The following is an 11951-nucleotide window of genomic DNA, read 5'->3' as shown; positions in this document are numbered from 1 at the left end:
CGGGCGCTCCTCGCCGGGGCCGGGGCCGGGGCCGGGGCCGGGGCCGCCCCGCCGGCTCCCAGCTGCCTGGAGGCGCGAGGGCGGCAGGGCGCAGGTCCTGGAGCGGCCGCGGGGCCGGGACGCGTGCCCGCCCGCCCGCCCGCCCGCTGGCAGGCGCCGGCCCGGAGCGCGGAGGCAGGGCGGGCTCTTGCTCGGCCGGTGCCGCCAGGACCGCCCGCCCCAGCCCGGGGCCGCGCGGGGGCCAGGGCAGCCGCAGCGCCGGCCGCCCCGCTCCAGGGGAGGCAGCGCCCTGCGCGGCCACGGGGTGAAATGCCTTCGTGCCCCGACTGTGGCACGGGCCTGCCCCCGAGCCAGAGGGGCCAGAGCCTGCAGCCGGAGGCCGGAGCGCTGGCCCAGCCCGTACCCAGCGCCTGACCCCCCGCCCAGGGCCCAGCAGCCGGGGGAGCGATGCCCCGGCCCCACGCGACAGCAGCCGGCAGGGCGCCGAGCAGCCCCGCGCGCGGGTCTGGAGGGTGGGTTTAAGGGCGGTGGTTAGGTCTGGCCGCCGGGGCCGAGCTTCCCTCCTGCTCCCCGGCTTCAGGGCCAAATGCTGCCCTGGTGCTGGCAGGAGGGGGGGAGGGAGCAGCTCGGCCCCCGCCCCAGGGACGCGGCTGCCAGCACACGGTCCTGCGGGGAGCACTTTGCTGCGCAGAGCCGGAGCCGCGCGCGCACCACCATCTGCCGCGCAGCGCGGGCGGCTGCTCCAGCGCACGCACCAGTGGGCAAGGAGGCCAGCCGCCTCGTCCCGGTGTGGCCCGGCCCCGGCCCCGGCCCCGGCCCCGGCCCCGGCCCCGGCTCCTCGTGCCCTGCCGCCTGCGCCAGGCTTCTTGCAGCCCAGAGCCCTGGAGCCGCGAGCCGAGGGGCGGCCTTCCGGCCTGGGCCGGCCTCGAGCAGCGTGAAGGATGCCCAGACCGCCCCGCCGCCTGGTCCGGGCACGAGCAGGCAAAGCGTGCCCGCTGGAGGGGCGCGCGGCATCTGCCTGCATTGCACGCACACATCCTCGGGACACGGAGGCAAGTTTGAACGCGTGTCACAAATCACGAGTCCACCAAGCTCCTCTTCATAATAAAAAGCTTAATAGGCTCTAATACGAGATCCAAAGCATCCTCTATACACTGTATATTACTGAGAGGCAATAATCTAGGTAAATCCTATTTTGATGATTTCATTACGATGTTTTATAGGAAGCGAGGCCCTCAGCTAGACCTCCCCCCACCGTAGAAAATAAATTATTTATCGTGAAAGAAGATAATAAGATCATTAGGCAACATTATTTAGACTCTCCCAGCCCCTGACGATAACTCACCCCTCTCCGTTTGCTTTAGCCAGACACAGCAACTGTGCCGCGGTGCGATGCCAGACAGCAGCTGCACAGGGCACAATGGAGCCGCTGGGTTCAGCACGGCTGCTCCGCAGGGACTATTGTCGCAGGGATTTCGCACCCGGCTGGGGGAACAAGGGCCTGGTCCCGAAATCCTCACTTAAGGAAGCCTCCCACAGCCTGCGGTGCTTGGCTCCCAATTCAAGTCTGTGCAGTGCACGTGGCATTGCCAACTGGGCTGCCCAGGCTGTGTGTGTGCTGGCCAGGGATGCTCACACCAGTTTAGCCACTTTGTGGCCCGTGGCAGTGGGGACGTAGTCACCAGGCCGGCACAACCCAGACCTGCGCTAGCCAGGAGGGACGTGGGCACAGTCACGGTCATGCTTTCCTGCCGGGGAAGTCACTGCACACCTCGAATAGGATCCTCCGCTCCTTTCCATGTGCGCAAACCCGGAGATAAACCCCTGGCAGTCAGTGGAGCTCCCCGAGATCTATCCCCGTGTGACCGATCAACACCAGGCCTGAGAAGACGGCATCGCGACCTATACGATTTACACACTTACTCAGCACCGTTTAAAATGCAAAGAGGACCCGGAAGGCAACCTATGTCCAAGTTAAATACCAAGCTCTTTAAGCGGCTTCCCCACCGCAGCAGTCATTCCCCATGCTATCTGGAGGCCGGTCTGATCCCCCTCTCCAGATAAACAGCCACAGCCGGAGGATGCCAGCTGGCTTTTTTCCCCCAAGAGGTGATAGATTCCTGCTTCCTTTCTATAAGGAGTCTTTAAATCCAACTCGAAAACACCAAGTCTTTCTTCACCTTCACCTGCGTGGGCCTCCGTCAGCAGAAACAGCAAGAGTATTTTTCATATTACCACCCTGCCCGGCAGGGTCCCCGAGGTCGAGCTAAAAAGAGCACTGCAGACTATTTCGGTAGTTACGCTGTCTAATACCCACATTACAAATCAATAGGTTTAAAAAAGTTCTACATTCTGCAGTGTTTTCCACATGTCAAAATAAAGCCCACATAAGAACAGACCAGAAAGCATTGATCTCTGCTCAAGTTCATTACTCCCTCTAGAGTTAAAAGCAGAGGGGGGGAAGACAAGACAGTGCAATACAATAATGGATCATCCCGGCCAGCTTGCAGCCGTGTCTCGGTTGCAGGTCAGAACGGCCTCGCTTTGTGACATCCGCCGCCCGGCAGCAGCAAAAGCAAGGCTGAAGGAGCTCCCGGATGGATGCTTGGCCCAAGCACGTGGGGCCATCGCTGCAGATCACAGCCCCTTCCTGGCAGCTGCTCGTCTCCCCGTTTCAAAGGGGGCTGCATCACGCATCTCCCGCAGGCTGACTCCAGATGGCTTGCCCAGATCCATGCCCTGGCCCAGGCTGGTAGCCAGATTACAGCCACACCAGCCTGGGATCCGGGCGCCGGACGCTCGCGGAGCAGGATCAGCGCAGCAAACACGGAGATCTCCTGACAGCAGCCACCCACTCACAGCACCCACAGATAACGGGGAAGGTGAGAATGGGCACCTGCTTCCTGCCTGGGCCTGCCTTGCCCACTTACCTCCATGTTAAGACTTGGTGCCTCAGTTTCCCCATCTGTAAAATGGGGGCATGATACAGATGTCCTTCCTTACGCACTTGGAGAGCGAGTGCTGCAGTGTGCTCGCAGGGCCCAGGCCCACTCGTCCGGTCCAGGCCTTTGAGCACTCGATTCCCTGCCAGTCCCGTCACCTTCTCTCAGCTGGATGCTCCGTCCCTGCCACCTCCCCGCCGCGGGACACCCGGGTGGTATCCCTACTCAGGATCTGTCTTCGGAATCTGGATACTGACGTCACATAATTACATTCAAATGGCTGAAACCTGCTAAGACCTTTTATTGTACAATCAAATATATTTAAACCATGCCACGAGGAAGCCAAGAGCACATAAATTTCTCCTAATGCCGGAGCATCTCCAGATGCAGCGCCCAAATTCAGTTCTGCTTCCAGATGATTTTCTCTCTCCCCAGCAGGATGATAAACGGAGAAGAAGTCTGCTGCGGAGCAGGGCGAGCGGCCTAGCAGGAAACGAGAGGGGAAACTCCCACCTTCGTTGCATCTGGGCACAGCTGGAAGGTTTCATCTGTTACCACGGCTGTCACTTCCCCGAGCCGGGAAAGGGGCCCAACACCTGCCTGCCTGAACACCCTCGTCACACGGCTGCCAAAGCCAGAGCTGGTTGCACGGGGCAAAGGAGAGCCCGGTTTTTCTTTTGCTTTGCGATGCTCTCCTACCAGACATCAGTGACTGCAGTGCGCGACAGCGGTCCATTTGTCTGCATGCATTTCCCCCCAAACCTATGCCCTCCACCACGGCTCCTGCCCAGTCCCACTGGAACAAACTGGCAGCCTGGCCCCAGCGCTGAAGCCTACCTGACCACTTTCAGCTGGCAATTTCTACCCCCTCCAGTGCTGCATGTTCAGGTGCCTCGGCTCACCAAAGGAGCATCTGCAGAAGGAAGGAGGCACTGGTCATGTCTGCATGCAGCTGGACCAAACCCGGCAGCTGCATGAGGGGCACGTGCAGCTGCAGGCCGCGCATGGGCAAAGCTGGCAGGGATTTGCTTTCGAGTGGTGCTTGCAACGATGGACGTTGACTTGCCGTTTGCTCCAGACATGGACTGGCGCAGGTAACACTTTGTGCCCTTCTGACTTGGCCTGAAACTGGGATGTGAAGCTCAGTGCTCAGAGCAGCAGCAGCAGCAGCAGGCTCCATGCACCCAGCCCCGCCACGACTAGATCCTCGCGCTGGGCATCCCAGCAGTCGTGCAAGGCCAGCTCCTTGGCTGATACAAATCCACATAGACCCATTTTGCCGGGAGCCCCTAAGGTTTGGTGAACTGGTTGGGCAGATGACTTCCAACTCCCATGGCCAGGCCCAGTCCAAGGTGCCTCCCTCAGACTGGTTTTGCTGGAGGGAGGTGCCTGGCAGGCACCAGGGCCTGGTTAGCGACAGGGGCAGAACAGCCCAGGCTGCCACGGTCCGGCTGCTTTCCCCAGGACGCATCTGCACCGCGACTTTGCCCGCACAGACGTGTTGGAAAAACTTGCAAGGAGAGCAGCAGCGTGGCTGTGCCAGCAGACCGGTCTGCACGGAGCGCCTGCCGGCCTGGTCCTGCACGAGCCCTCCTGCCACTTCCCTGCCAGAGACGGGCCTGAGCCCCCAGCAGTTTCCATTCAGGCCCCTTTTACCGTCGTTCCCTGCACAGCTCCATCCTCAGCCACGTTCCCAGGCCCATTCCCACTGCGGGGTCACAGGCGGAGGCCCCACGCTCCGGTGCTGGGAACAACCTTGCTCTGCGAGCCCTGCTCGGGCCGTGCACACGACCGGCAGGCTTAATCCTGCCCCACCAGCAGCCTTGGCCCCAGGAAGATAAAGCTTCTGCCCTGTGAAGAAGAGCTGCCATTTGGACGAGGGGAGGAGAGCCTGCCCGGAGGGTGGACGCAGGCTTTCCACCTGGCACCTGCTCTGAGCCAGGCAGGCTCGTTTCCGCCTCTGCTCCATGCTCAGCCGGGGAGATTGGTTTGCTCATTTTTTTGACAGGCAGAACAAATGTCATCGCAGCTCGGATACGTGTTTGCAGCCTCGGCGAGCCCTGCTTAAAAGGCTTCCCTTTCACCTCTGAAGCCCGAGGATCCTGCGTTAGATTATTTGCAAAAGGAGCCTGCGTCTCGCAGGAGGGCAATATTAGCGCTATCTGCAAATGTGACACTGTGTTACACAAACACGGTCTGACAGCGACAAGCGCGCGCGGGAGACAGTGCAGGGTGGATTTCACTGGGATAAAAGCAAACCCAAAAGGTGGGGGAGTCCAGATCCAGGCCTGGACACGGGACAGCCCAGGCTGCTCCGGGGGAGACGCAAGCAAAGGCAGACCTGGGAAAGAACGGTACAAATGTCAGCAGGGAAACGGCCTCATCACGCGCTGCTCTAAGGAACCTGAAACCGCAAAATGATCCAAAACCACGGCCACGCTGGAGGCGGATCGGCTACAGAGCAGTGGCAAAGGGCCGGGGTTGGGCACGGCACTAGTGGCGAGTCTGAGATGGTGGGCCGACGGCCTGCCCGGTGCTCGCCGGGTCAAGGACGGGCAGAAGCGCGGTCTCCGTTCAAGCCCACAGAAGCTGGAAACCCGGAGCCAGCGGCGCCTGGGAGAGACCCAGCCCCATCGGAGCCGCCTCCATAGCCGCCCTCGAGCACACAAAGAAAGGCTCAAAATGCTCCGAGTCCCAGACGCGGCCGGACAGAGCCGGGCTGGCGGGGAGGAGCCCTCGGTCATAAAATAGATGGCTGCGGCTGCGTTCAGCCTGGCCGGCTTTGCAAGGCTGGCAGATACAAGCGTGCCGGGAAGGCCTCTGGAGACGGACGAGGGCTGCAGCCGCGGGGAGTCGCGCTGATCTGCAGTCTCTCAACGCCCAGACCTAAACCGTCCCTTCCCCGGCAGCAAAGGTGCCGTCACGGTGTGCCACTCGTTCCCAGCATGGCTTTGTGCTCCGAGCGTGGCTTCCAGCGCCAGAAACCAACCACGAAGCACCTCGCCACCCGCCTCGGGTTCACGTCCCACGGCTTGGGGACAGGGGCTCTGAGGCGGGCCCAATCCTGCCCCTTTGCAGTGGTGCGGCGGAGGTGGCACAGCCCCACGTTGGCACCCGCTGTGCAGCGCTGCCAGGACCCCGTGCAAAGGTGTCGGGAGAGATTGCTCGGCTGTGACCGACACGGGGGGCAAGCCCAGCACTTGCCGGGGGCACGGCCGGCGCCCCAGGGAGGCCGAGGCTTGCAGCGCCCTGCCCTACGTGGAGAGGAAGGCGGCTCTGGGCTGTCTGGAGACTGGCCGTGCTCCCTGGAGTCTTCCTCCCTCGTGCGGCCAACGCGGCGGAGCCCCCGGGCGGGCGCTGGAGCGCAAGGCGAGGCGTGGTCGGTGCTGCTCTTCGCCTCCTGAGCTCGCTAAACTCGTGACATGGCAGGAACTCGGGGGCCAGAGAGCAGCCCCGGCCCCTCCGCCTCCGAGAGCACGCGGCCGGCGCCTCACGCTCCCCACAAAGTGCCTCATCAATCATGTTCCCTCTAATTAACTTCTAATTTACCTCTTTAGTCAAATCTGTTTACAATCAGAGACAAGAAAACACGGCCTGGTGCGAGGTGCCAGAGCTTGGTCCCTCTCTCCCCGCACGCTCCGGCGCCTCCTGCCACGCGCCAGCCTCGGCTCCCAGAGTGGCCCCAGCCCCCTGCCTCGTGCCGCCTGCCCGGGTACAGCAGGAGCTGCGAGCCCCTCCAATCCCCTGGCAGAGGCAGGGGACCCACGAGCGCTGCCGGAGGAGCCGTGCTGTGGGCTACAGGCCTCCCCTCCAGTGCACCTTGCTCCCGTGAGATGCCCGCGTGGACATCCGCCACGGTCAGTGCGGCAGAGGCAGGTCCCCACCCAGGCAGGGCCCATCTCCCCCTTGGGTGGGGATCAGAGCCAGGAGACGCCCTCGCAGCCTCCCACCGGCCCGTGACGAGGGCCCTGCTTGGCCGCATCCTGCCAGCCCTTCTCCCGGAGCCCGCTGGGTTTTATCCTACCCGACAGGAACTGCTCCTGTTGGGACGCGCCTGGCTGCAGCCCTGGGCTCGGGTGCAAACCCCGCAGAGACCGAGAGCCTTGGGCAGCAGCACTTGCCAGGACTGGCGGTTCCCTACACATGCCCCGTAGCCCTCCACCCTCCACGGCCCAGCCCCGGGCCTCCTCTGCCACCCACGGCCAAGGCAGGGCTGGCTTTGCTGAGCCCCAAGCCTTTGGGATGAACGGGGCACGGTGCTCAGCAACCAGCACCTGCATGCTCGGCACCGGGGCAGCGAGCTCTCAGCGGTGCAGCTGAGCGCGGGTGCTGGAGCGAGCGAGCGAGCCTCAGCGATGCCAGTGCATTAATCCAAGTAACCTTCCCAATTAACAGGGGGCCCAGGCAGGCACCGAGCAGGGCCCTGCAACAGGCACAGGAGCCGGCCCAGGAGGTAGGTCTCATCCTGCCCAGGGGGCCACGCCACATGCCCACGCTGCCTCTGGCAGCCCCCAAACGCCCCGGAGGGGGGAGGGAAGGTGAGTCCCTGCCACGTCTGGCAGCTGAGGGGAGGGATTGCAGGTGGCAATTGCTTACTTCGACGTCTCGTTGCTCTTTCTTCTCCCCTTCGTGGTGCCTCATTTGCGCCCTTGGTCTCTGGTGCCGCTGCAGCTGCATGAAGAAGGGACAAGTGGCCTCCCAGGTCTCGAACCCACGGCCCGGGCTGGCCGCTTGCGGAAAGGGAAGGATTCCAGGCCTGAGCCCAGACCCTCCCCGACGGGACGCAGGCAACGCACCCGAGACGCACGAGAGGAACGAATGTCTCCCCGGGCCCACATGCCTAGTGGCGCTCGTCCGCCCGGCCCAGCTCTGCTGCCAGAAGCCATGATTGAAGGAAGCCTTTAAGCTTCCCTGACAATGCATTTTTCTCCGAGATAAAACACGAATGCTGCCGGCATGCAAATCTCTCCAAACGAGGCAGGGCTCATCTTGCCGACGCCGCGCCGCTTTGGGATGACGGACAGCAGCGGCAGGGAAGAGCCAAGCAGGAACCTTTTCTGGCACTTCCCGCCGGCTGGCGGCCTCGGGAACGGCCGTGCCGGGGGAGGCCGGTGGAGGGCACAGGCAGAGAGCGCGGAGCCCTGCCCACCCGGGGGATCTGGTGCTGGTGGGCAGCCCTGCATTGCAGGCCAGGCCCCAAGTTATCCTGGAAAGGAAGCTGTTACTCGGCACCACCCTCCCTCTGCGGTGCCTGCAGTCATCGCCAGGCCGTCACGTGCCCCCGACGTAGCCAGAGCCGTAGCCCAGGCAGCCGGGGAAAGCGGAGGGATTAGGCTGCCCGGCCCAGTGCTTGCCACGGCAACCCTCCCTCCGCTGCAGAAAGCCACCAAGGAATACAAAAATTAACTTTAATATCTGAACCTCCCCAGCAAGGGCTGGTGTCCTATAAAAGTCACTTCCGGGCCGGCGGGCTGAGCAGGGGCACGGTGACACCGGCTGCGTCCTCCGGGCAGGATGCCGAGGCCGGGTCCAAGGCCCTCAGAAATTCTCCAGCAGGTCCAGGATCCGCTTCTGCTCGCTCTCCCGAAACTCCTGGCTCTTCCCGTCCCCGATGTTCTCCGCGTACTCTGCAGGGAGAAAACAGGCCTGAGCCACGAGGACGGCCGACGAGCCCTTCCCGGGGCAGGGCCCCGCCACAGCCTGCATGGATCCCGCGGGGCTTGGAGAGTCCAGCTGCGCCCGCCTCGCTGGGGGATGCAAAGAGACGCTGCGCCTCCCTCCTCCCCGGCAGCACAACGGGTGTTGGCAGAGGTGCAGCTTGGGAGCCCCCCATGTTTCCTGGGGACAACCACCTGGGCCCCCTGACACGTACCGCTGTACCATCCCAGCAACGAGAGCCTGGGCAGCCGCGGGGCCCGCCGGCAAGCACAGCACTGCCCAGGGAGCTCGGAGGCTGCGGGCCAGCCTGGCCCGCGGTGCACACAGCGCTGGTGCAGAGGGCAGGAGGGCTCAGCAAAGCCCCCTCCCACGTCACCCGCAGGCTGCCTACTCTACGGGCCTGGGTGGTGTGGGCTGCATTTTGTGGGACGTCTCCACTGGGTGCAGGGGTGGGGAACGGACAGCTCCCCGCCCCGGCAGCGCTGCCCGTAGGCTGGCCAGGGACCAGCTTCTCCTGGTCCTCCCCCGGGCACAGCCCTTGCCGCCGGATTCCCACTGGGGCACGGAGCCTGCCAGCCGCCTAGACAGCTCTCGCCCCCTCCCAGCTCCACCGCCACAGGAAGCTGCACGTTCAAAAGAGCGTTAAAAAAAACCCTGCTGAAAGGCACATCTGGGGCTGCAAACCAGGGACCCGAACAAATCTCCGGGAATCGGCAGCCGGGGAAGGGAGCGCTCTCCAGCCCCCGCCTCCGCTCATCCTTCCCCTTCTCCGTAAACAAACAGAGCGCCTGGCATTCAGGCGGCGTTGAATGGCAACGCGGCTGCAGGAAGTTTGCTTTAATATTGATGTGTTCAGCGCTGCTCCATGCTGCGGAGCCCCATCAAAGCCTTCATTGTAGGCACGCTGAAAAGGCTGGGGACAGGGAGAAGTTCGCTGCCGGGGGAGCCTCTCCTCCCGCGCGCGCTCTCTTCACACACACAAAGCGGGGAGCTCTTTGCCACGGCCTCTGGGAGGGAGGCTCTGAATATTTATAGCCTGCTACAGTCCCCGTGGCAGGAGGTGGTGATGCCGCCAAGCCGGGGCGCAAGGCAGACAGGCAGGGGGCTGGAGCCTGTCTCCACTGCATTGCCCGAGGGGAGGGACACGCCGCCCCGTTCTCAGCACTTCGCCCTGCAGGAGACGGAGTCTGGATGCGGTGCGGGGCGGAGGGGGGCATGCCAACAGGGAAGGGGTTTGCCCACACAGTCCTGCCAGCAGTTTTGGGCACTGCCCGTCACAGGGGTGGGTGCGGGGCATGGGCAGGCCACCTCGGGGAGCTGGGTCATGCAGGGGCCTTGGAAGCAGCTGCCTCAACTGACTTACAGCCCCAGGGTGACTTCTCTCCGGGCCGCTGCACCATGGCAGTTCGAACCCTTGCGCGTGAGCAGGGCAGCACAGCGCCGGGGGCCCAGATCCTCCCTCTTCCAGCAGGAAGCTGGAGGCACTTCTCCACGAACGCTGGAGCCTCCGAGGAGGCCAGGGCTCGGCTGGGATTTTTGCCTGAAGGACCGTTCGACCGTTCGTGGAGTTTGCCTCAAGAGGTGCAATGGTGACGGTGGTCGCCAGCAGCCGGGTCCCTCCGCGGCTTGGGAGAGACCCGTTGCATGGGAGCAGGTCACCCATCTCCCGGCTTTTGCCAGGAAGCGCCACGCTTTTCCTCCTCGGCATCGGTTCCACGAGACTAAGCTTTACAAGGACTAGCTGGCAAAATGTTTACGAGGTTACCAGCAGCTGCTGCCATTACGCTGAAAAGAGCAGACAGGAGCGCTAGACCCGAGCCTTTTTTCTTTCTTAATTACCCACTCAGAAGCCACCTTGTGTTTACGGGGCTGCGGCGTCGGTGTGACAGCCGGCAGCCAGCGCGCGCTGCCTCCGGACCGGCCCTCCCGGTGGGTACTCGGCACGGTGGGTACGGCACAGTCGGGGCCACTGGGGGAGATGCTTCCCAGTCTGGGAGCTGAGCACCTGGGCGAGGGAACACATGCACACACGTGTCCACACACGGACAACATGGCTGAAGTCGTGCTGCTTTTGGAGCGTTCATTCAAGTGCAGCAGAGGCCTGGGGTGAAGCCCCCGGTGCATTTCCCCGCTCCAGGAGCCTCTCACCTCTCACTGTAGGACCAGCTGCCTTCCTCCCTGGCCCCGTCTCTGGGCCAGCCCTAAAGGGTGCTGCTGTTCGGGACTAAGCCTGGGATGAATAAGACCGCTCAGCCCTCTGGGCAGACCCCCATCAGCTCGTCTTCCTCCCATCACAGCAAGCATCCCTGCTTCTAGGCTTCCTGCTCCTCTTCCTCGATGGAGGGGAGAGATGAAGCCAGGGAGCTGCCCCCCGGGCCTGACTCTCCACCCGGGCCGTGGGTGGAATGCTGCCCTTCCTACTGCAAGCAAAGCTTGCGCCTGGGGCTGAGGAGGTCGGGGGCGTCCTGGCCAGTGGGCTCCGACCTGCGCCAGTGAACCAGTGGTTATTCCCTGCCCACCCCCCAACACCACCTTAGGAACAGAGTCCTCCTGCCTCTCCTGCATGATAAGCAATTCGCGGCAATCCCAAGAGACCCATCAGCTGTCAGGCTGCCAGAGAAACAGGGAGAATATGTAGGCCATAAAATCAAACTAAAAAGCAGGCTTCTAATTAGCATGCAAAAATAGAAAATAAAAACGAAACAGGAGCGGCACACAGAGTGCAAAGCAAAAATAAATGGAGGGGCTGGAACAGCCCTCAGCCCCTGCAGGCAGCGAGCCAGTCGATGGACGGGGGCACTGGACGCTGCGGCCAGGTGGTGGCCAGAGGAGCGGTGCTCGAGCTCCCCGATACCTTGGCCTCGTCCCCAGGTCGCTCTGGGGGGTGGCACCGCACCCCCAGGACCAGCGCCTCAAAGAATCCCCCCCTCGCAGCAGGACCAAAGCCAATGCTCTGGATTCGCTCGCCCCCACCCTGGAAACAGGCACTGGGGCAAGGCCCCGGCTGGCTCTGGTGCCCAGTCTGTGACCCCCACACCCAGGCTTCACCAGAACTCCTCGCGGGCACGTGGCAGGAGGCAGAGCCCAAGGATGCACTGCTGTCATTTAACACGAGCATCGGAAACAACGCAGGCGCTGGGACGGCAACTCCCCACGGCCGCACGCCGCAGCTAGCAGGGAGGCCGCCGCGCCACCATCCATATTCATGTGACACTGAGAACAGGCCGGTACGCTAGTATGCGACAGGCAAGGAGGTGCTGGGCCTGATAGGGGAAGACAGGACTCGGCAAGGCTTCCAGGTGGCCGTGTTACCACGGCAGACACCCACAGCAGAGCTGCCTGGGTTCCTGT

At 63.1% G+C, this 11951-nt stretch overlaps 1 protein-coding gene across 4 annotated transcripts in view; it reads right to left on the bottom strand.

Moving 5' to 3' along the window:
• Window positions 1-8336: 8336 nt before the first annotated feature.
• The window catches only part of CTNNBL1 (catenin beta like 1), a 64701-nt gene continuing 61086 nt past the window's right edge, over window positions 8337-11951 (bottom strand). For all 4 annotated transcript variants that reach the window (XM_059713110.1, XM_006259195.4, XM_059713108.1 and 1 more), the window contains exon 16: window positions 8337-8569. In XM_059713110.1, the coding sequence (XP_059569093.1) occupies window positions 8481-8569 (89 nt within the window). In that variant the 3' untranslated portion in view covers window positions 8337-8480. The remainder of the gene's footprint in view (window positions 8570-11951) is intronic.

This window comes from Alligator mississippiensis, chromosome 9, assembly GCF_030867095.1.
Source record: "Alligator mississippiensis isolate rAllMis1 chromosome 9, rAllMis1, whole genome shotgun sequence".
NCBI classification, from domain to species: Eukaryota; Metazoa; Chordata; order Crocodylia; family Alligatoridae; genus Alligator; species Alligator mississippiensis.
This window is presented reverse-complemented; position numbering and strand designations above follow the sequence as displayed.